At 34.2% G+C, this 21911-nt stretch overlaps 4 protein-coding genes across 5 annotated transcripts; all 4 read right to left on the reverse strand.

Moving 5' to 3' along the window:
• Positions 1-150: 150 nt before the first annotated feature.
• Positions 151-1857, reverse strand: LOC110815250 (peroxidase superfamily protein). The gene is made up of 4 exons (XM_022042943.2): positions 1590-1857; positions 1284-1463; positions 1001-1166; positions 151-871 (listed from the first exon to the last, which is right to left on the reverse strand). The coding sequence occupies exons 1-4, from the start codon at positions 1818-1820 to the stop codon at positions 462-464; spliced, it is 987 nt and encodes a 328-aa protein (XP_021898635.1). The 5' UTR covers positions 1821-1857; the 3' UTR covers positions 151-461.
• A 2312-nt stretch (positions 1858-4169) lies between these two features.
• On the reverse strand, positions 4170-5605 carry LOC110815232 (uncharacterized). Its single transcript, XM_022042914.2, has 3 exons — positions 5305-5605; positions 5079-5208; positions 4170-4976 (listed from the first exon to the last, which is right to left on the reverse strand). The coding sequence occupies exons 1-3, from the start codon at positions 5447-5449 to the stop codon at positions 4385-4387; spliced, it is 867 nt and encodes a 288-aa protein (XP_021898606.2). The 5' UTR covers positions 5450-5605; the 3' UTR covers positions 4170-4384.
• Positions 5606-8228: 2623 nt separating this feature from the next.
• Positions 8229-19706, reverse strand: AE7 (MIP18 family protein (DUF59)). Of its 2 annotated transcripts, XM_088223456.1 has the most exons (6): positions 19318-19706; positions 16823-16956; positions 13207-13310; positions 12984-13083; positions 9145-9190; positions 8229-8722 (listed from the first exon to the last, which is right to left on the reverse strand). In XM_088223456.1, exons 2-6 carry the CDS (start codon positions 16946-16948, stop codon positions 8622-8624), a joined length of 477 nt encoding a protein of 158 aa, XP_088079582.1. In that variant the 5' UTR covers positions 16949-16956; positions 19318-19706; the 3' UTR covers positions 8229-8621. The 2 variants fall into 2 exon arrangements, with proteins under 2 accessions (XP_088079582.1, XP_088079585.1); XM_088223459.1 differs by lacking the exons at positions 16823-16956; positions 19318-19706 and adding an exon at positions 13460-13572 and having other exon boundaries at positions 13207-13302.
• Positions 19707-19976: 270 nt separating this feature from the next.
• Positions 19977-21053, reverse strand: LOC110815160 (protein LURP-one-related 10-like). Its single transcript, XM_022042823.2, has 3 exons — positions 20704-21053; positions 20382-20609; positions 19977-20276 (listed from the first exon to the last, which is right to left on the reverse strand). The coding sequence occupies exons 1-3, from the start codon at positions 20971-20973 to the stop codon at positions 20130-20132; spliced, it is 645 nt and encodes a 214-aa protein (XP_021898515.1). The 5' UTR covers positions 20974-21053; the 3' UTR covers positions 19977-20129.
• Positions 21054-21911: the final 858 nt, after the last annotated feature.

Genomic DNA, 21911 nt, shown 5'->3' on the forward strand with positions numbered 1-21911 from the left:
ATAAATTTTCAAATTGTATATTTTGTATGGAGTCTCTTTTTTCTTTAAATTAATTTTAGAAGAATTTATTTTCAATTTTTAGAAATATAATTAATATTCTTTTGCAAATTACCCTTAATCTTAAAATAACTAACATTATGAAATTAATAATTTTTAAAAATCAATTCGTGTGTATATAGAAATAGCCATTGCATTTTCTTTTCTTTCTCCCAAAAAAAGAAAAATCTCTGGTCAATTAGTAGAAGAACACACGCACACAGGATGCTGCAATCTAGCATCACCATTAAACCGACTGCAATGGTAGAATGGATAGTTCTGTGGGTGCTGACGTGTATAGAAATGAATTCTACATATACATATATACATATATATATATATATATGGAAATGAAAGGCTCATGTTGTAATTAGTTAGATAAGTATATATTATTAATTAAGCGGGGAAGTGTTCTGAAGTGATGATCAGTTAACACGACGACAATCACGCCTAATCTCTCCTTCTAAACCTGTTTTCACATCAATATTACCCATTTTCACCATCGCTCCAGCAAAATCTGCCATGAAATCAGCCGAGGCTAAACCTACATACGAGTCAATGATTCTTCTCGTGTTATCATCATCATAAAGCCTGGCATCTGATGCAATCACACCGAATCCATTCTTGATGTTGCGCAGGATTTGATCGTCGAATGTCAGTTCACTTCCCCAATCAAGCGGTATTTTCACGTTCACATCTCCACCCAGAGGGCATTTAGCCTGGAGCTGTGGCAGTAACTCAGGGTTGATTGCAGGATCAGACCCACCACTTGAATTAAAATTGTAAAGCCTTGTTTGCATGAAGAAGCAAGCCGTCAGTCCAATTGTATGTGCACCTGCAAATTTGTACCTCAACTCAACAATCACGCATTTACATTCATGGGTTTGTATCTATATACAAAAACATATACTCTTTTGAGTGTATAGGTGTGTATATATACATATAAGTATATATATATATATACCTGCACTGAGAAGTACAAGATCGGTATCTGAAAGACCCTTGTTATTGAACTTGGATTTGAGAATATCAATAGGATCATCTACTTCTGGTAAGTTCTCGGCCAAGGACACGCTTGAAATCCTTCCATCTCTTCGCCCGGTGGGGACTTCATAGAATGGTCCCTGAACCTGCAAATTTTAGGAAAGACACATTATGATCTGAAACTGGGGAAGTGTTAAGTAGTGTAATAATGATTTGGGAGGAAAAGGAGATGAAGCATTTAATGCATATGTAACTGCGGGTACCGATAACACGGCATCTCTTGCGGCTAAAGCCACAATATCGGCACAAGAAACTACACCAGGGCAAACCCCTTCCAGCTGCGTTTTGGCGTCTTCTACGATCTCGAAACCGCCCACGCCCAAGTTACCACCTGCTTCTATTTCGCCGTGCTCGGTGCTGATCAGTATTGATGCATCACAGCCCTGAAAATAAATGCCAGTAAATGTTTCAGAGATTTCCTAGCTGTAACTGATAGACCATATACATATATATATATGGGTGTAGAGAAAAAGAGAGAGAGAGAGAGAGAGAGAGAGAGAGAGAGAGACTTGAACAAAGCAATCATGGAACTGGAGCCTGAGCAGAACGGCAGCAATCTTGGGATCATCGGCAGTGGAGTCTTGAACGACCTTGCGGATAATAGATTCAGCGGAGGGACATGTCTTGGCGTAGAAGCCAACTCGAAGTTGACCCACCACTGAAACACATCTTAAGAGGCTCGCCGTCATGATTACAGTCACGGCAAAAGCAAAGGCCTTAAGATTGTAAGTCACCAACATTTTCAATGGCGTTGCTACGAATAAAAATGTTCAAATGAGCAACAAGAACAGAGACGTAACCTTTTCCTCCTGCTAAAGGAATTTATATATGCATCCAAAAGTCTCTTTTTTTGTCTCGTTGCTAGCCATAATTTCCGACTGCATTTCGTGTTATTTAATTCTTTTTAATTTTTTTCCATTTATAGTACCAGCATTTATTATATACACCTTTAATTAAATTACTCCGCTCAAATTTAGATGCAGTTAAGGATAATCTGTGACAAGTGGCATATAAACCTTTATATCATTTACGTATGGATAATAAGGGTTTGGGTGGATCAATTCTCTCTGTTGAAGTTGCTTAATGATATTTGAAAGTGCATTTTGGGATATCAAAAATTTTCAAATTTAACTTGGAACTCTATGTCTTATGTAAGGAAATATATATATATATATATACGTTTTCATTTATTTTTGTTGATTTTGATTGTTCAAAGTTTGAGTTTTTCTGAGGAAGAATGACGAGGCAGCAAGGATAGATGCTGGTGCTACAGATGCTGAGGGAGGAAGCTTGCTTTATCTGAAAGTCACCAATACAGATGCTATATTTCCACTAAGTTTACTTTTAGGATTCATGCAATCTCCATCAGAGGAATTAATTGTGATTAGTTCGTTAATTGTAATTAGTCATTAATTAATTAAATTAGTTGTAATCTGTTCTACTTAGTTGAAATCAATTTTAATTAATTAATTAATTAATCTGTTAAACAATTATTAGTTAATTAAATTGTTAATTAGTATTAATCTTTCTATGTATAAATAAATACCTAATCTTTATTAATGAAAAACCAGAATTCATTTTTCTTTTCCTTCCAAACTCTCTCTCTCAACTTTTGCAATCTGGCTCTCTGGCTCTCTCTCTCTCTCTCTCTCTATCGATCTCTATCAGCTTCCTTTTCCTTTTCTAATTCTTCAGTAGATCAAGTCTGATCTTGTTTACGATTTTGTCAATCTCTGAATAGGCTACATTATTAGACTAGGAAAAGGTTGTCAAGGTACGTAAGAGAAACAATTCAACCACAGGATCAAATATGGAAGAATTTCTAAAATGAGGTTACACGGATTCAATTACAATTATTCGACAGGATCCTTAGATGGCTTGAGGGGCACCTCTTATTATCTATTTCACTAGTTGGAATTCAAGGAAAAAAAGATACCATGACACAGTTCATAGCAGAGGCCGAATATATTGATGCGTCGTATACTGTGAATCAAGCAATTTTACTCAAAAAGTTGCTTGATTATCTTGACCAAAAACAAGATGATCCAAAAACTATTTTGTCTCTCTACCAATCAGCTGTTGCAATCTTCAATAATCTAGTTTTTTTATAACAAAACAAAGCACATCAACATCAAATACTGTTTTTATGAGGGAGTCTGAAAAGAATAGAGAACTAAACCTAATCCGTTGCAGGTTTGAAGCTCTACGGCATTGTCGGCAAACGAGTGTTAAAGGGTTGGCAATTTTCGTTATCGATTGCGAAAGAGAATGTTTTATTCAGAACTCTAGTTTTAGTCAAGAAAGACAATGTATATTTTCTGTAGTTGAATTATACTAGCTGTCGTGGAAGTATTTAAGCTTGTTTTCAATGAAGCTGCAGCAAATTTAAGCCCCAAATAATTTTCTCTTCTTACTTCTACTCTCTTCCCTGCTCTATTTCCTCTGTTTTCTGCAGTTTCTATTGCTTATCTGTTCTGTCCATACAAACACACACACACAGCCAACAGCCAACAGATACATACACACGGATGCATATACCCTTTAGCTGACAGAAGATGGCCTTTAATTTGTACGTGCTTGTTCGGGGAATATATATACATACATGTAATACAAGGAAAATATCTCCATTGAAGCGATAACATTTGAAAGAGCACTAATATTAGTGTTAAAAAATAATGTTGCTGCAAAAAATATTCTGAATCGGTTAAGGGCAGGTGAGTCTTTCTAACTTGACTTGCTCAAACTCACGTGTTAATCATTTAGAGATGGGTAATTCTCCAAATTAATTGACATAAATTCTTCTCCATGTATAATTCAGATATGTGTATGTGTTTTTCTCCACATATAATTGGATGTGACTCCACTTCTGATCCTACAACTTGTCACTTCTCTATATCATTTTCTTGAGAGGTGATGATTTGGTTTTCTTGTAGAAAATGCATATATCAGCAAAGTAACCAACGAATAAAACTAAGAAATACGGACATATATATATATATATTTATATATATAGTCTGCTTCCATACACAGTATCACTATTACTTGAAAGCTCCCAGTTCACTTGATGAATATATTGTAGAAACACCAAACGCCCAAATCAATTCATCCTTAGCTGAACTTAAAACAAAATTACAATAACTTAATTAACCCAGAAAACATACATCAAAATATTGCTGAAACTAGAGTTCATGATGGAGGTAGAGGGTATATAATTAAGGTTTCAAAACTGTGATATTGTTGATTTTTTTTTTTTATAAGCGGGTTAATTAGTACAAAAGATAACAGAGAAGGGGTCCTGATCTTCTTACTCCATGAAGTACCATATGTCATCCATGTCCCGTAAAACATCGGCCACGTCGTTAGAGCTTGGCCAATCAGCGTCTAAAATCTGGCAGTCTGGAGGAGGAAAACTCTCATAATAGTTGGGAAGTACCGCTGATGAAATGGAGGCAACGTAGGCGGCCATGTCATTGTCCAGAGAGTAATTAGCATGGTTTGGAATGTGGGTTTGTTGGGTGTTGGAGTACAGGTGCGGAGTTGTTGAGCGTTGCTGTGGAAATATACCATACATTGACATGAAATCTGAAGCGGGCAAGGTTGAAAAATTCTGAAGATGATTTAAACTGTCTGCAAGTGTGGAGGTGTTGAGCGAGTGATGGTGGGTTGCCGTCAAACAAGAAGAAGAAGAAGAAGAAGAAGAAGAAGATGATGAAGAAGAAGAAGATGAAGAAGAAGATGATGAAGAAGAAGAAGAAGAAGAATGAGAAGAAGTGTTTTGCATCCAGAGAGAACGAATGGAATCAAGGTGGCGTGCTTGTTTTTGCACCCGTGTTCTCCAGTAGTTCTTGATCTCATTGTCTGTTCTTCCAGGCAGATGCTGTGCAATTTTTGACCACCTGGGATTTTCCCAAACAAGAACCATTCCTCATTAATAATCCTAACACAACTTCATGTTATAAATATATATGATATATAATAATATGATAATGTAAATATACCTGTTACCCCACTTGGAATGAAGTTCAAGAATCAAGAGCTGCTCTTGTGGAGTGAGATTTCCTCTCTTGATGTCAGGTTTCAAATAATTTAGCCATCTTAATCTGCAACTTTTTCCAGTTCTCTTGAGCCCTGCAGATCATAAATCATAATATATATATATATATAAGCAGAAACCAATTATATATGTAGATATATGAAATTAGGGATGGTTATGAAATGGGTTACCTGCACATTTGGCTAGCATATTCCATCGACCTTCCCCATGGCGAGCAATGTAATGGGCGAGCACGGTGTCTTCTTCAAGAGTCCATGGTCCTCTTCTTAGTTCACTAGTCTCCTCTTCATTGGCCACAGTTCTTGTTCTCATCATTTTTGTTTGTGTTATAATTAATAAGCAAAAGCAAGAGGAGACAAGTGAGATTTATATGGAATTGAGATTGAGTCGCTTATTTATTGCTCAACTTGGTTCTTGCCTTTATCATCTCCCTGCATATGCCCTACAAATCATATCTATATATACATACATACATATATATATATTTAGGTGCAAAATAGTGATATACGTGCAGTGAACTGTGGTGATGGACTAGAAATTGGAAAATTTCGAGATTTTTCTTTATTAATCATCAGTAAAGAAAATGAAGGAAATCAGAAAACAATTATATCAGCTGAAAGGAAATGAAGTGGGTCCTGTTCCCAGCTAATTCCTATACACGTACATCGGGTATACATACATACACACACACACACACACACACACACACACACACACATGTATTTGTTTCTTTTGTAACATGTAAAATTCCTCCTTGATTCCTAAGTGCAGACTTACTAAATTATTTCTATTGTGCTTGGACTCAAAAATCAATTTGTTGAGCTACATAAAAATTATTGGTCAATTCAATTTTTAAATTTTAATTATTTAATTTAAAAATTAATCTTGATTTTTGATATTATCAATTTATATTTTATTTATCAATAAAAATATTTTAAAAACAAAATAACGTTTAATACCCCAATTAAAAACATTAATTTTATTGTATTTTTATTATTATTTCGTATAATTAAGTTTTTTAAATATATATATATATAAGTGAGAATACATATTTGATTAGGAGGTGATTATGTCAAAATCCTAAAAATTTGGAAGGAAAATTTAATTTATTCGAAAAATTAATTAAAAATGTAATTAAGATTTATGAGAAGGGCACTAACCAAATTTGCTAATGTACAAGAATTTGGATCCAAAACATAATTAGAATAATTAATGTTAGTTTTGTTTTTTAGCATAAATATTTTTAATAATTTTCTCCGTAAATGAAATAATTAATTTTATAAATTACTAATATAAAAATATTAAATACTGAATTGTACAACCTCATCCACGAAGCAATTATTAAAAGAGCATTGTAAATATATTAGCTAGATGGTAATTATTATTAAATGATTGCAATTTATGTTTTATTAATTACCTAACACATATATTAATCATTGATATATATATTTTTTTGAAATAAAGTAAAATTTGATTTAAATTTATAATTTTTTTATATAAATAACAAAATATCAATCATCCGGAAATTATTTAATCAATAAATAGGTAATTTTATTAAAATAATAACAGTGAAAGAAAAACAAAAAACAGTAATGGAATCAATAATTGAAAGGAAATTCTCTCTTTAAGTCGAAGAGTTGCTTGTTTTTTTTTTTTAATTCTTTTTCTATTTTACAATGTAAAAGCTAAGAAAAATACTCTCTCACACTCGGGTGTACTCCATCATAAAACTAACTCTTCGCACATATATATATATATATATGTATATTCCTACAATTATTGTTGTCTGTGTGTGTATATATTAGATATGTATATATATATGTTATGTTGAATAGGATAATTATCCTTGTCGGTGGGGGACTAGCAGTGGATATATATTGCCCTTGAACATCAACTTCATTGATTTGAATTCTAGAGATCATTGCATGCAGCAAGAGGGTAGGGTGACTGATGTATATTATTATATATTATACAGACATGATAAATGATGGGTGATTTTGTTTTGATTAGTCTACACTTCAACTACCATTTTACATTAATCATTTAGTAATTAGTGATATATATATATATATATATATTATACATAATATTAATTAAGTTCTGTTAATTAAAAAAAAAATACCATTTTAATTTTTTGTGAGTACTTCAATTTTAATTAAATTTAATTATTTAAAAATATTTATTTTATTTAAAAACATAAAAGAATTAGCGAGATTAACTCCAACAAGGTATTTTTAATAATACATTAATCAGTTAAATTTTTAATTATACATTCACAGTAAACCTATAAAAAAAAAAGCAAGTTATATGTATTTAATAATGTTTGAATTTGTGATTATATATATATGTGTGTGGGTGTAGAATAGTTTAGAGCAAATGGTGGGAATTAATTAATTTATGAGAATTTTTTGAGGTCGGCCATTACTTTAGGTGTTGGTAATGACAGGTAGAGCACTTTGTATGTAGCAAAAGAATGAAAAATCATGACTGCTGTAAAGCACTTAGACATGCTAATTCATTGATGATTAGTTGACTAATTACAAACTGAAGAATGATTCCCCCACAACCAACACCAAACTCCATGCCTTGCTTCCGTGGAACAGCTTATGAATGAACCAAATATAATACCCATTCATCTCCCTGTTCCATATATATACATACATACATACATATATATTATTTTATTTCAATATAATAATAAATATTTAGAAAAAAAAAAATTATATATATATATATATAGAATAGTGAATTTTAAAATTTTTGTTAAAATTTTAAATTTCAAATCTTAATTCAAGTTTAAGAAGAAACTTTTTGCGAGAAGACGTTTAATAAGAAACTTGTACTTTTAAAGTTTTTTTTTTTTTTTTTTTTTTTTTATCCACACAACAAATTTTTGTTATTTCTGTAAGAAATATATATCAAAACAAATTTGTAAATTAAAAAGGAAATTATAAATAAATAAATAAATAAAAATCAAATTACAGTATGTCCCAAAATAAAGACTAATAATAGTCTTTTTATCTTTTTCCTTTCCACTTCATTTGGGGGAAGGACATGGATTTCAAAAGAGAATATCATATCCTAAACTCTCTGCTTGCCAACACATGGAACCTTTGTCTACATTTATGACTTTTCTTAACCACTAAACTGTCCTTCTTCCCTAAATAAAAATCACAAAATCTCACTGCTTTTCAAACACAATTCAACCTTATTTTAAACTTTTTTTTTTTAATTTTAAAAATAAAAACTATTCAGATTTAAGTCGGTATGCCCTCACATAGAGATGCGAGAGAGCAAGGAATTAATTATACAGAGCCTAACAAAAACCCTAATGAGAAAAAGCAGATTAAATCCTAGTGAGAAAAAATAATAATACCCTGTGTTCTTTCCAAAGTTATGCTTTTATCTTAAGATCAACTAAATACGCCCTAAATTGTGGAAATAAAAAATGTATAGTGTGAACCAGAAGTTCTGACTTGAAGGATGTTCAACCGTATGATGGAGCCAGGCATTCATCAACCATGTCCACAAGGTTTGGGTTCTCCAAAGCTGCTGCCACACGTTCTTTATCATTGAGTTGCTTATTAACTGCATTAAGATAAAAGTAAAAGAAGGCACGAGACCAATGGATAATTTAGATATATAATTTAGCAAAGAATCCTAGACCCCGTTAAGAGGTACTTTATCCAACTAGACATCCATATCTGAAATCCAGTAGCTAGTATTTAAAGAACAAATTTGTCCCTTCACCCGGACCAAAGGAAAATGGTGAAAGAGGAACACCAACAGACCTTTCTCCCTACATGCATAAAGAATTCGAGCATAACCGCATTATACGAGCAAAAAAAATAATAATAATAAAAACGATACATCTCCCAACCCACAATCACTATTCTAATGTCTATACAAAACTCTCCCTACCAATTAACACAAACATGTGCACAAGACAAACAAGTGGACAAGTGCATAAACACACACACACACACCCATGGATAGAGCGAGAAGCATACCTGCAGCTTCAGTTGCATGAGTTCCAGGTGCAACCCTTATGTCCACCTAAAAGAATAATATTATTAAAAAGGAGAAAAAAAAAAAGCACAGGAACTGCGGAATAACAATGGACCACGACTCCCGAAGATGCTCATCAATTCTATGCAAGCAAGAAATAGGTACTTAGGTAGGACTAAAATTAGAGAACAAATGATTTCTTGGAATATTATGCCGTCTGTATTTTCCATGTCTATGTCCTGCTTACTCAGCAAGTTCATTTCTTTCTGAATTTTTAGGGGTAGTCTAGTTATAGGAAATTTCTTTAAAAGTTTTATTGTTCATTTCTTTCCAAGTAACTCAGAAAATAGTAAGAGGGATTAATCTGAATTTTTTACTCTATTTTCTGTGGCCATTAGTTAATGCTTGCTTTTTCTGCAATAATTCGGACATTGGCTGGTATGTTTTTTCCTCATTTTCAGTGGCATTTTTACTTAACTAAACAGGGAGTGTAGCGGAAAATATCAAGAAACTAAATGTTGTTTAGTTTCAGAAAATTTAATTTGGTTCTGAATTTCTAAGAAAATCACAAAACATGTTTTTCGATGTTTTCCAAATTGGACAAATAGTTTTCTAACAGATATACTTGTTATTGTTATGTTAACATGCTTTTGTTTCTTTTTCAAAAAAGGAAAAGAAAGACAAACAAGATGGAAGTTCTTGAAAAACAGGAAAAAAGAAGACAATTTTAGTAATATTTTGAACAAATGGTTCCATAATACTAGAACATAGCATCAACCATTATGATGATTTAGGGTCAATTGTAGATATATTAATTGACTTGTAAATCCTTTTGTACATGGGTTGACGCCCCATTTCAATATATCACTATAAAAATATTAACTACTAGCCACAAAAAACCAAGTCTTAAGATCTCTACCAGTCTTTTGGTTTTTTTTTAAATAAAAAGTATAGTGTATAGTGTATATTGCCATATTGACACCAAAGGAATGTCACTCATGTACAAAAATATTTACAAATCAGTCAATATTTCTATAAAATCTCCAAAATCCTACACCTTATTACTATCATGACCTAAGTTTAGAAAGCCTATATAATGTAACTATCTTATTCCTAATCTAAGTTATCTCTCCTTCAATCCTCTCAAAAGCTCTCTAATTTCTTTCTTTCCAAACAAACCGAAAAATAGCAAGTGGTATGAGATTTACAATTTTTCCCCCTTATTGATTCTTTCACAATCCCATAATTCATCTCTCACCGATCCTACAAATCATCCTGGGTCACTACTTTAAGCAGTTGCAACAACCATCTCATTGGTAATAAGGGTAGTATCTAAAATTTGCCTACCTCCCATTAAAGCATGTTGAGCTTCCTCCACAACTCTCTCAACCGCCTTGACTCAATCTTTTTTTGAAAAAAAAAAGTGTAAAGAATGATATTCACACAGTACCAAGGAGCTGTCATGCGTATGCTAAAAGTTTACAATTGTGTAAGAATATCGAAAACTCTTCCAAAATCCTCCATCCCTATAATATCATGCCCCAAAAACACGGATCCAAAAAAATGCAACCATCTATCCCTTATTTTGGGTATCTCACCTTCAATACCCTCAAAAGCCCTACTATTTCTCTCTTTCCATAATACCCAAAATACAGCAAATGGAATAAAATTTATACATGGTCTCTCTGCACATAATCCTTCCCAAGCCCATAGTTCATCTTTTACCGACCCCGCCACAACCCAATTTACCCCTAGCAGACCGTAAACAGTTGCCCATAATTCATAAGCTACCGGGCACCATAGTAGAAGATGATTACATGATTCAGCAACTTTCTTACACATGTAGCACCCATTTATCATTATTTTGCCTCTTCCCATAAGTTTGTCAATTGTCAATATGCACTCCTGACTCGCCTCTCGGGTAAAAAAAAGCTATCCTTGGAGGCGCCTTCACTTTCCAAATTTGGTGAGACAGATTGGGACCTCATTCAGCAGAGGTTCAAGAGATATTTATAATAAGACTTAACAGTAAATTCCCCATTCTGTTTCAGTTTCCATTCAATCTGATCCATACCTTCATTCACATGTAATGTCGAAAGAAGTAAAAGCATAGCTTCATATTCTTCCACGTCATTTAGGTTCCTGTTCACATTCACAATCCATTTACTATTGCCATTGGTAACTCTATACGGATCTTCAATAAACATGTTTTTTGATTGGGCAATGGCATATATTCTCGGAAATTGATTCTTCAACCTACCATCTATCACCTCCTCATCCAACCAAAAGTGAATTCTATTTCCCCTCCCTAACCTCCATTGAACGCAATCTTGCATTTTATACCTATCCATCAAAATCCTCCTCCAAAGCCCTGCCCCATGCCGCCTCAGCCTTTGTCTCCTATCCTCTCTCCCCTTAATCCTTCCCCATCGAGCCTCAATAACGGTTTTCCACATTCTGTCATCCTCCCGTAAGAACCTCCACATCCATTTGCCTTGAAGTGCCACATTCATCTCTGTAATGGACCTTAGACCCAAGCCCCCTTGTTTAGACCCTGCCTTGACTCAACCTTCTAGCGAGGAATTTGGCAATAAGCTTGCAAATGCATCCCATTAAACTGATTTGTCTTAAATCCTTAATGTAAACTACCTTTTCCATCTTAAGGATAAGCAATAAAAAGGAGAAAACAAGGTTGCAAAGAAACTAGGGAACTCAAACTCATTAAAACCTACAAGCTCCCAATAGTTAAAGTAAAGCCAAAGAGGTGAAAAAAAACATTTTGAAGAATGGTTCCCATCAATATCAAATTTTGATAATCCTATTAGAATAGAGAAACAAAATCCAGGAGATGCTCATGAAAAGCAAAGATTTTGAAATAGATTAAGATCTTCCTTCCTAGATCTATGCAGGGGTAATGAGACATAAGCTTCTCAACTCATAGCATCTTATCTGTAGCATCTCCTACTCCTATCCATTTTCTTCTCTAACATTTTTGCTTCCAATGTAGATGATCAATTGCGATGTTTACCAAATATTTCTGGAAAATTCAAAGATCAGCTTTATTGTTTGGCTCTTCAAAAGTCAAGGCGGAGTCTTATGCTTTAAATCCTTTCTTATTAGCATTTCTTATTCATAGTTGAATTAGAATTAATTTAGAGCACTATTAATAGCCCATAATTTTTCTTACAAGACAGCTATTAGCTACTGAATAGTTATCCTAAGAATTTTTTCAATATCTTAGTTGCTTGATGCAATCAACCCCAGGTATAATATATAGGTTAACTCCCTCCACTAGTAGGCAAATTGATCCCTAGTTTGTCCTACATCAAAGTAGTTTTCTTAACAAACAATTCTGTGAAGTAGATCCAAGATTAGTGAAAGATCAATTTTTTACAACCAAGAGTTTTTTATTGATGCACTGACTTAATGCAATCAAACACATATTCCCAATATTTTATCCCAGCTGCTTGGAAATACAGTTTCATGTGCGCAAAAATGTGCAATACTATGGCCTTAAGTCTCTACCAATGCTTTGTTATAATTTGCATTTATCATGCCTCTGAAATGCAAAAGCATCATCAAGACTGAAACTAGAATATATTTCAAAAGAAAAAGACTGAAACTAGAAAACCAGTTTAGTGACGGAGAGAACAACTTGGATACCTACATGGATTTCCAAATATTACTTCCTTTTACTTCACTAACAATATTTTATGCAAACAACAACATTTAAAAAATTAAGGTTACTTCTTTTGGCACGTTAAGAAACAATAATATTCAATGTTTCAAAAAGTATAATGAGTGGATTCTAATGATAAGTATGTGTTTCCCCAGTAAATACCTTGTAACGAGAAGGAAGGCTCCTCATAAGTTTCACTCGCAAGCAAAGACCGATAACCGTTGCCATACTACAATGTTCAACCGTTGGTGTAAATGTAACCCTAATGAAGAGTTTTTTTTACCACAGAAAAAAGTGTCATCATATACAAATTAGATTATAATTTTCAAAATAAATTATAAAATGCAAAAAGAAGAAAATACAAGTTTCAGAGTTTCGTTTTTACCTAACATAGCTACGTTTGTCATCCACTTCAATGGCATCTTCTGTTATTACTTTGAGCTCTTCCAAAGAGTAAGGATGCTCAGGATCTTTTATATCTCTAATATGATTTAAGAATGTTAAGAACATAAACATGCTATACAACTTCTATATATAATTTCTTACAAAACAATAAAGGATTCTATCACACTTGTGATGATGCTTAAAAGAAACAGTTAAATTTATCAAAAGTTTCCAAAAGGAAATTAAGAACATACAACTTGTTATATTTGACCCCCAATAACATTTTGATGATCGACATTGAAACTTTATCTTGCCTCCAATTTCCCCATAAACTATGCAAAAGATCAGCCACTTGACCTAAATTGATCTGAACATAATTCAGGGGGAAAAAAAACATAATCTTTTAGTGGACGGCTAAACAAGGTCTAACAACTGTTGCTATATACATATCTTCATGTTGAATAGGTTGCTCTAAGTTCTTTTCTAGTTCATTCTTTTCAACTTCCAAGCAATGTAACAACATTTCTTTAGAGGAAAATAAGGAAGTGACATACTAGCATACTAAGGGATATCTTCTCTACCATGCATAAGCTTAGTGTGATAATCATTCAAAGATGGGGACAACTTGGAGACTATAACATCAACATTAAATCTTTCTTCCATCTTCATTCCAGTAAAAGATATTGAATCAGCTGTTTTTTTAGATCTCCAACCTGACCAAGAATAGGTTGTTTGTTAATCTTGAAGTCTAAACAATTGCGGACATAGAACTTCTTGGATTCTAGTTCTGCAGCATAAGCAATCTTCGAGGAGTCCCAAAAACCTCCTATCATTCTTTGTTTTCTTTGAATATTGATCATAGAGAGAATCAGGGAAAGAATTAAGGATGTTCTGACAACAGAGATATCATCACTCCGTTTCTGTACTACAGTAATAGCTTCATTAATTTATGTCATAGTTGCATTAGGACTTAAAAGAGTTCCTAGCCAATCATCAGTAAGAACATAAAATAGCTTCAGTTGCTTCAAAAGAAATTCATCTTTTGTCCCAATGAGCAAAGTGTTGATCACTGAAGCGCTTAGATGTCAAGGCCATGAAACCAAGAGCAACAAGGCAGTCATAGGAATAGACTTATCTTCAAATTGTCTGAAAACTAGAACATAAATAATATCAAATTGAGAGAAGACTTGCGAGGTGGAAGAAGAGTTTCTTATCTAAGAGTGGGAGGCTTACCTTAATCAAGAGCACTTTGGCCAATTGTCTTGTCTATTTCTTATCAGTTCTGACTGTACCTGTCAAGATTGCTAGAAAAATGGAAAAAATTCAATGCTTTTTTTTTGTGGGGTGATGAAGAGGGAAACAGAAGATACCACCTAGTGAAGTGGGAAAATTTTAAAAGACCTTTCACTGAAGGGGGTCTTGGGTTGAGATCAATTGCGAAGACAAACATTGCTCTTCAAGGTAATGCCTTTGGAGATAGAATAGAGAGGATGGGAGATTGTGGAAAAGTGTGATGGAGGCTCGATGGGGTTTGGAAGATGTGGGGGGATCAGCTAGAGAGGTTAATAGACCACATGGGAGGAACTTATGGAAGAAAATTAGCATGGGAAAACACAAATTTCTTGAACGTACTATATGGAAGATTGGAAAAGGCGATAGGATCCAGTTTTAAGAGGATGAGTAGATTGGTGATTTCAAACTTAAAGATTGTGTCCCGAAGATTTTTGCCATTGCACATGCTAGAGACATGGTTGTGGAGGAGGCTTATTCAGATGTTGGGGGGGGGGGGGGGGGGGGGGGGGTAACAATTGGAATGTGAATGTTATTAGAAATCTCAATGATTGAAACATTGATAAATATTAAGAATTACTTCTACTCCTATCTCAGATCAAATTAAATAACCACAGGGATCAATTGATGTGGAAATTGAGAAAACAAGGGAACTTTTCAGTCAAGTCGTTCGACAAGCAGTTAGTTAGTGGAGATGGAAGGGGTATCTCTCATTTCCCGACTAAACAGATTTGGAAGACGAAGGCCCCTTGAGGAGTCACTTTTTTTGCTTGGGAGACATGTAGAGAAAGAATTGTGACTATTGACAGATTGATGGGGAGGGGTAAAATTATAGTTAATTGGTGCTTCTTATTTTTTGAGATAAGTGCAGAATCTTATAGTCATATCCTGCTTTGGTGCCCAACAATTTATAATATATGGACTATCATCTACGGGCTCTTGGAGATCAATTGAGTTATTGTGGGTTCTGTGAGAGATGAGCTATGAGCGTTGGCTGGTTTGTGTAAAAAGAAAACTTACTTACTCTTAATCCCTTTATCTACTTTTGGGTGGTTTGGAATGAGAGAAATGCTAAACTTTTTGAGGATATCATCTACGGGCTCTTGGAGATCAATTGAGTTATTGTGGGTTCTGTGAGAGATGAGCTATGAGCGTTGGCTGGTTTGTGTAAAAAGAAAACTTACTTACTCTTATCCCTTTATCTATCTTTTGGGTGGTTTGGAATGAGAGAAATGCTAAACTTTTTGAGGATATTGAGAGGGAGGTTGTTAATATTAGAGATAAATGGATTCATGTTTTTGGTTCCATAATTTTGAGTCATGATATTAATAGGATTGAAGATTTTGGGAATGTCATTGACCACTTGATTGATTAGTAAATATTTTTGTACACGAGTGGTACACACTTGATACCATTGTTAATATTATACCTTACTACACTTTTATTTCAAAAAAATAAATAATAATATCAAACTGGCTAAGGGCATGATGACAATTCTTGAAGGTAGTCAAAGCCTCCCATCCTGCAAGTGATTTAACTTGGTTTTATCTCATTCCCTACAGTTTTGCACTGACAGATAGAAGCTACATACTTCTCAGCCTCAACACATGCCCTAATTTTAGATACTTCGATTTCCTAAGTTGCTACCTATTCCTTACAGTTCCACTGTTAAGCAGCCCCCACAACTAATGGTACATGTATATGACCTTTCAATACTACATGAGTAATATGTTATCTAAAAAAAAAACTCTCTCAAAAAACATGCTACATCAATAATATGTAAACTTTGAGCATACACATAGATGATTTAAAAAAAAAACAGTAATATAAATAATAACATACTTATATGTTGATTCACACATCTCCAAGACACCAAAAGTTATGATGCATAATTGCTTTATATGAAACATTTTCCAACAACAGCATGTTGCTAATACCCTAATATCATAAGCATAATCATGTCCCTGAACCTCGCTCAATTTACCAATAAAACTGTAGCAGTAACATACTTGATGGACATTGCCGAATTAGTTTTAGTCATTTCAAATAAAGTGAGGATAGGTTTTAGCAAAGATGTAGCCTTTTCAAAGTTCCTCCTTTGTACACAAGACAAATTTTAACAGCAATGGCTCAAACCCACTTCTCTCATAGTACAATGCATCACAATATCCAAGCCTATGAACTTCACAAAGTAAAGGTCTTTGTTGACCTTCTCTCTTGCAATGAATTAAAAATAAAGGAACTAAACACAATTAAAAGTCTCTATTCACACAATTAACATTAAAAAACAGAATAAGAAAATCTAATTGAAACTTTGAGAAAAGGATATCAAAGATCTCTAGTTGATCAATCGCTTCAACTGCATATTCATCGGTATCACATGGAACACTTCGAACCCGCCGCTCTTTCTTTTCGTATACAACAGGATTCGCATTAATTAACCCCAACACCATGTTTTTTCCTAAAATCAATTGAAAAATTAATTCCCAACATAAATCACCAAGTTTAACAGAAGAAAATAACAGCAAGAAAGGTACAAATCATTCAAATTAACTCATATAACTTTAGCCACTCAAATGTCTATAAATAAAACAAAATAGAGTTGCTACTTATTCAATTATTAAGATTTTGGAGACCTACAGGCTGATCAACATACAGAGGAAAGGTTTTAAAGTAACTGAAACAAGAAAGAAAGGTGGCAGGCACTCATCATATCGTGTAGAATAATTAACTAGGGCAAAAATAATTCGGTTCTAACTACAGGGCATGCATCCCTAAGTACATTTACCAAAAAAAAGTATTAAACTTCATATTTATAACTCATATTAGGGAATGTGGAAAACGAACCCCTTAAATCTGCTTTCACTGTATTTTTCAACTTGTGAAAAAAGCCATGTGCACATATAACAATGCACACTGAAATGGAATAACATACCAAAATGAATAATCAAGAAGAAAGATGTACAGATTTTTTTTGAAGTAAATTATGAATTATATTTATGGCACTGAGGAGTCCAACTCATATACAAAAAATTTACAAATCTAACAAAATATCTGTTTGATCCCTAGCCCCTCATTAGAATAAATTGGATGGCCCCTTATAAAAAAGCTTAAGGTTTGGAACAAAAAATCCTTGAAACTATCAAAATTAGGGTCAATGCCCTAAAAAGTCCTTCAGTTCCTTTCTTTGCATATAAGCCAGAAAGTAACTAGAGGGATAAGTCTTAATCTCTTATCTCCGTGAATGTCCCTCCAATAAAGGAGCTTCTCCTTAAACCGAACCCATAATAACCCAATTCAGCCTCAATGACCCATACACCAATACAAAGCTGGCATGCAAACAAACACCACAAAAGAATATGGTTACAAGATTTTGCATAGCTTTTGCACAAGAAGCATCCATTCGCTAAGAATTTTTTCCCTCCTAATCCAAGGTTAGAGTACTCTCCCATGCTGCTTCCCAAGAAAACCCCCTTGGTGTCATGTTAACCTTCCAAATATATTTAGCTGGAAAATCCTCCCTCTTCATCACCCCATTGCACCATTGTGTGACTCCACCGGGGAAGACACTCTACACACTTAACTTCCACATGGGAGTGTCAACTTTCGAATAATTTACTTTAACCACTGAGATTGATTCCATAAACTTCATATATCTGCGATCTTTCAATCCTTCAAAATCCTAGTCAACTCTAGACATCAAGCCTCATTACCACTGGACCCCACCAAGGACTGCATAACAGTGACCTCCTTACTTCTAACAACAGCAAAAAATGCTGGGAATATTGTTGAGATAAGAGCCCCCCCCCCCCAAAAAAAAAGGTTGAAGCCAACATTCTAACCATTACCAACAAGAGAAATAAAAAGAAAGAAAAGATAATGTTTGAACGGAAGAGAGGGCCTTGACCAGAACAACCATGAAATAAGCTAAGACCAATTATTCCCGCAAAGATTGAGCCATAGGAGATCTACAGATGCGCAGCCTATCCCAAGGCCAAATATGAGAAAATTTGTTTGAAGCTACTAAATGGATAACTAGGAAATGTTCCAGCATTTACCATTTGGTATGATCATGGAACCATAAACCAAGGACATTGAAAACAAAAAAGGAATCTAATTAGTAATGAAGGTTCAATTGTGATTAAATCTGTCAAAAAAAATAAAAGATGATAACCTAACCAATAAAGGCAAGAGCTAAACACGCATGAGGAGCATAGGGTTCCTACAGAATACCAATTTTATCTTATACTGCTTTGATAACTAAAAAACAAGAAGTGGAAGAGATGAAAAGGCATTGACAAATTTCGGAAAGCTAAACCAAACAGCTCCCGCCACTCATAATTCCTGAAACACCAAATTCTCGTGCAAATGAAGCTATCAAAGACTGAAAAAAGAAAAGACAAATAAATAAAAGGAATGAGAATGAAAATGCAGAGAGCAGCCTCAAAACAGAGAATAAACGCAATTAACAGGAACACCATTTGTGGTTCACCAAGAGTAAATGAAAACGGCAACCTAAAATCAAGGACAGAGAAATACGTCTCCTTCAAATCGTAGAAACAACATCGAAGGCTTTTTATCGAGCACCTTACAAGAAAGACCAAAGTAACATCTATACGCAAACTTGACTATACCTACAAATTCAGCTCACAATGACAATAAATAATTAAAAATGAAAGAAGAGAAGGTAAAAGTGAAAATCTCGATCACGGATCCAATGGATGTCATCATGAAAAATCAGTGGATGATATTATTAACCAAACCAAACATCACGAGGATCGTGAGGCGAAGGTGATCAATACTGAGGTGAAGATGGTTTTACCGTTCACGGCGATAGCCAGCACACACACGGGAAACCAGGTGATCAAACGTTAAGCGGAGCGGCAGCGAACTTGAGAATTTCCAACAGGTTGAGCAGAGATGTAGAGTCGTCGAGCGTTCTAGGGTAAGGAATGGGCGCGGTAGTGGAGCGGTTAGGGTTCGCTCCGGTCAGATGAGAAGTATACAGAAGCAATCTGCGGGTTTAGAGGCTGAGCGCCTTGCGCAGAATTGTTGAACGGTGGTAGAGATGGAGCACGGCGGAGAGAGGAAAAAGGCCGAGGAGCGGGGAGAGACGAGGGTCAAGCGGTCCGAAACTGGACCAAAATTGTTGGTATTTTAATTATATGAAATTGCACCGATACAACCAACGGTTTTAATCCATGTTTATCTCTCTGAAATTTTAAATTTGGAACTCTTGGCAGTCCAATTTCTTTATAGAATTACACTAATTTTTTTTTTAAATTATTTTTAATTAAAATAATTAATGTATCAATAAAAATTAAAACAAGTGATAAATTTATAAGCTTCATAACTAAAAAATTTAATAAAGCAAATAATTATTCATTTAATGTCAATCTATAATTATACTTTTTTTCTTTCGGACTATGCTTTTGGCCAAACAAATTAAAAAGAAAACAACGAATGAGCAACAACAAAAAAGATATTAACCAAATACTTTCATTTTTATTAAGTCTAGCAACATAAATGTTCTTGTTTCCTTTCTTTTTCTTTCCGGTTTTTACATTCAGCAAAGGAGAAGAAATTAAGAGAGAAACATGTGTGTTTATATATATATATATATATATGTGCTATTTAGTCCTCGCCATTGCGATCCTCATTGATCTCGTAAAGAATTATCACAAGAGCCACTATAAAAGCGTAATCAACATGGGGGTACGCAGTGATGGCGAAGGTATCTTTATCAAATACAATGCTCTGAATACTGTGCTTCTTGTGCATCTGCATTGAAATTAAGAAAAACCCGATTTCACCAATAAATTAGAATTCTTATATGATATATATATTATATATATATATATAATGGGTTTTCTAAGATGTACTTACTTGTCCGATAACGGTGTTGGAATTCCCAATATGAACAGTGCATGATCGTTCAAGCCAGCTACCTTTCACCTTGAAATCATAAGCTGATTCACTTGAATTTTGGGCCAAGAAAACATTCAATTCCGTCTTGAATTGAATCAACGATGACTTTTTTGCACTAAAAATTAAATCTTTAGGGTTCGTGCTCTCTCCCCTATAAACTTGCCACCTCCTGTGCGCAGTCAATATCTAAATCACCGTATTGAGAAGTTTTTCAACGTCGAAATCATATGCATGCATGAATACAAATTTACCCACAAGAAAACAAGAATAAATTTTTAACCTTTTGTTGGAGAGTGAGGAGGGGAGAACCGCAGGCATCGAGCAAAGTACGGCGATCGCGGATGCTGAAAAATTTATTCCGAAGGGTGAAGATTTGGGTGCCATTAACGTCGGTGATATCAAAATGGCCTTCTCCGAGTTTGAATAGCTTCTTTGAGAGGACTAAGTCAATCGGGTACGGTGCCACGAACTGTGGCCCGACCACCACGACCGGGTTATGCACAGGCGTGTATGCATTTCCCGGCACCGGCAACTCGCCTATTCCAGCCATTGTTTTTTCCTTGAAAATCTCCAAGCGATCGCAAGGTAGAAAAAGGAAAGGAAGGAGTTTCTTATAGATGATGTTGACACGTTTTACAAGAAACGAGCTTTGCGAATATAACATTACCGTACACATGGATGATCGGCCTTATAACATGCTCCTTCTTCGCCACTGCATCATTATATATATATGTATATATATACTGGTTCGGTGCTCGAAGAGGGTAGATGTCTGGCATGTTTCCATACGAATAACTCCATGTATATTATTAGCGGAACCAGCTGATTTTATTGCTTTAACAGATCTATACTCTAAATCAACAAGATGCTTTCGGAGACATTTTGATTAAATATATAGGATTGGTCAGAGTTGCAGGAGCATTCATATATATATATATATATATATATATATGCAGTTGGAGTGAGTCATGGCAGTGGATTATAAGTCAACAAGTCAACTAATAAAATACCCAAACTATCTTTATTTAAATGTATTATTATATAATAAATAATAATATAATTAGAATATAATATATAACATAAAATTTTAGGAATTTTATGAAGCAATTTGATTGGTGTAATATCAACTGGGTTCGTAGGCTTAGCCCAGTCAATCGGTAAATGGGCCGTCCAAACTAAATTTTGTTGCCCAATTGATGAAGCAACTTTAAATTACTCAAAAAAAAAAAAAGAAAAGAAAAATCAGGTTATAAGATAAAGCTTCACCGTTCATAGACATCATTTTCGGTGAAAGGTCGATGATGCTAACTATCGTCTACGTTTTTTTTTGTCTTGTAGCTAAAACTCACAATTTCAAACGCTTTGAATTTTGTTTAAGAATAAGACATATTATGATGTGTTGCTGCAGTGGGTTGGAAATCATATATGCATAGTTGTATTGACTTACATTACATATAATCTGGGGGAGCAATTTTGGATGGGCATGGA

This window comes from Carica papaya, chromosome 1 (genome assembly GCF_054855325.1).
Source record: "Carica papaya isolate Zhongbai chromosome 1, ASM5485532v1, whole genome shotgun sequence".
NCBI lineage: Eukaryota > Viridiplantae > Streptophyta > Magnoliopsida > Brassicales > Caricaceae > Carica > Carica papaya.

Coding starts and splice junctions, on each gene's coding strand:
- LOC110815250 (XM_022042943.2), bottom strand. CDS start 1,820: ATGTTGGTGACTTACAATCTTAAGGCCTTTGCTTTTGCCGTGACTGTA. Junction 1,167..1,283: donor CAAGAGATGCCGTGTTATCG/GTACCCGCAGTT, acceptor TAAAATTTGCAG/GTTCAGGGACCATTCTATGA. Junction 872..1,000: donor TCTTGTACTTCTCAGTGCAG/GTATATATATAT, acceptor ACAAATTTGCAG/GTGCACATACAATTGGACTG.
- LOC110815160 (XM_022042823.2), bottom strand. CDS start 20,973: ATGGCTGGAATAGGCGAGTTGCCGGTGCCGGGAAATGCATACACGCCT. Junction 20,610..20,703: donor TCCTCACTCTCCAACAAAAG/GTTAAAAATTTA, acceptor ACGGTGATTTAG/ATATTGACTGCGCACAGGAG. Junction 20,277..20,381: donor CCAACACCGTTATCGGACAA/GTAAGTACATCT, acceptor ATTTCAATGCAG/ATGCACAAGAAGCACAGTAT.
- AE7 (XM_088223456.1), bottom strand. CDS start 16,948: ATGGTGTTGGGGTTAATTAATGCGAATCCTGTTGTATACGAAAAGAAA. Junction 13,084..13,206: donor GACAAACGTAGCTATGTTAG/GTAAAAACGAAA, acceptor ACTCTTCATTAG/GGTTACATTTACACCAACGG. Junction 9,191..12,983: donor GCCTTCCTTCTCGTTACAAG/GTATTTACTGGG, acceptor TTATTCTTTTAG/GTGGACATAAGGGTTGCACC.
- LOC110815232 (XM_022042914.2), bottom strand. CDS start 5,449: ATGATGAGAACAAGAACTGTGGCCAATGAAGAGGAGACTAGTGAACTA. Junction 5,209..5,304: donor TATGCTAGCCAAATGTGCAG/GTAACCCATTTC, acceptor TATGATCTGCAG/GGCTCAAGAGAACTGGAAAA. Junction 4,977..5,078: donor CATTCCAAGTGGGGTAACAG/GTATATTTACAT, acceptor GGAAAATCCCAG/GTGGTCAAAAATTGCACAGC.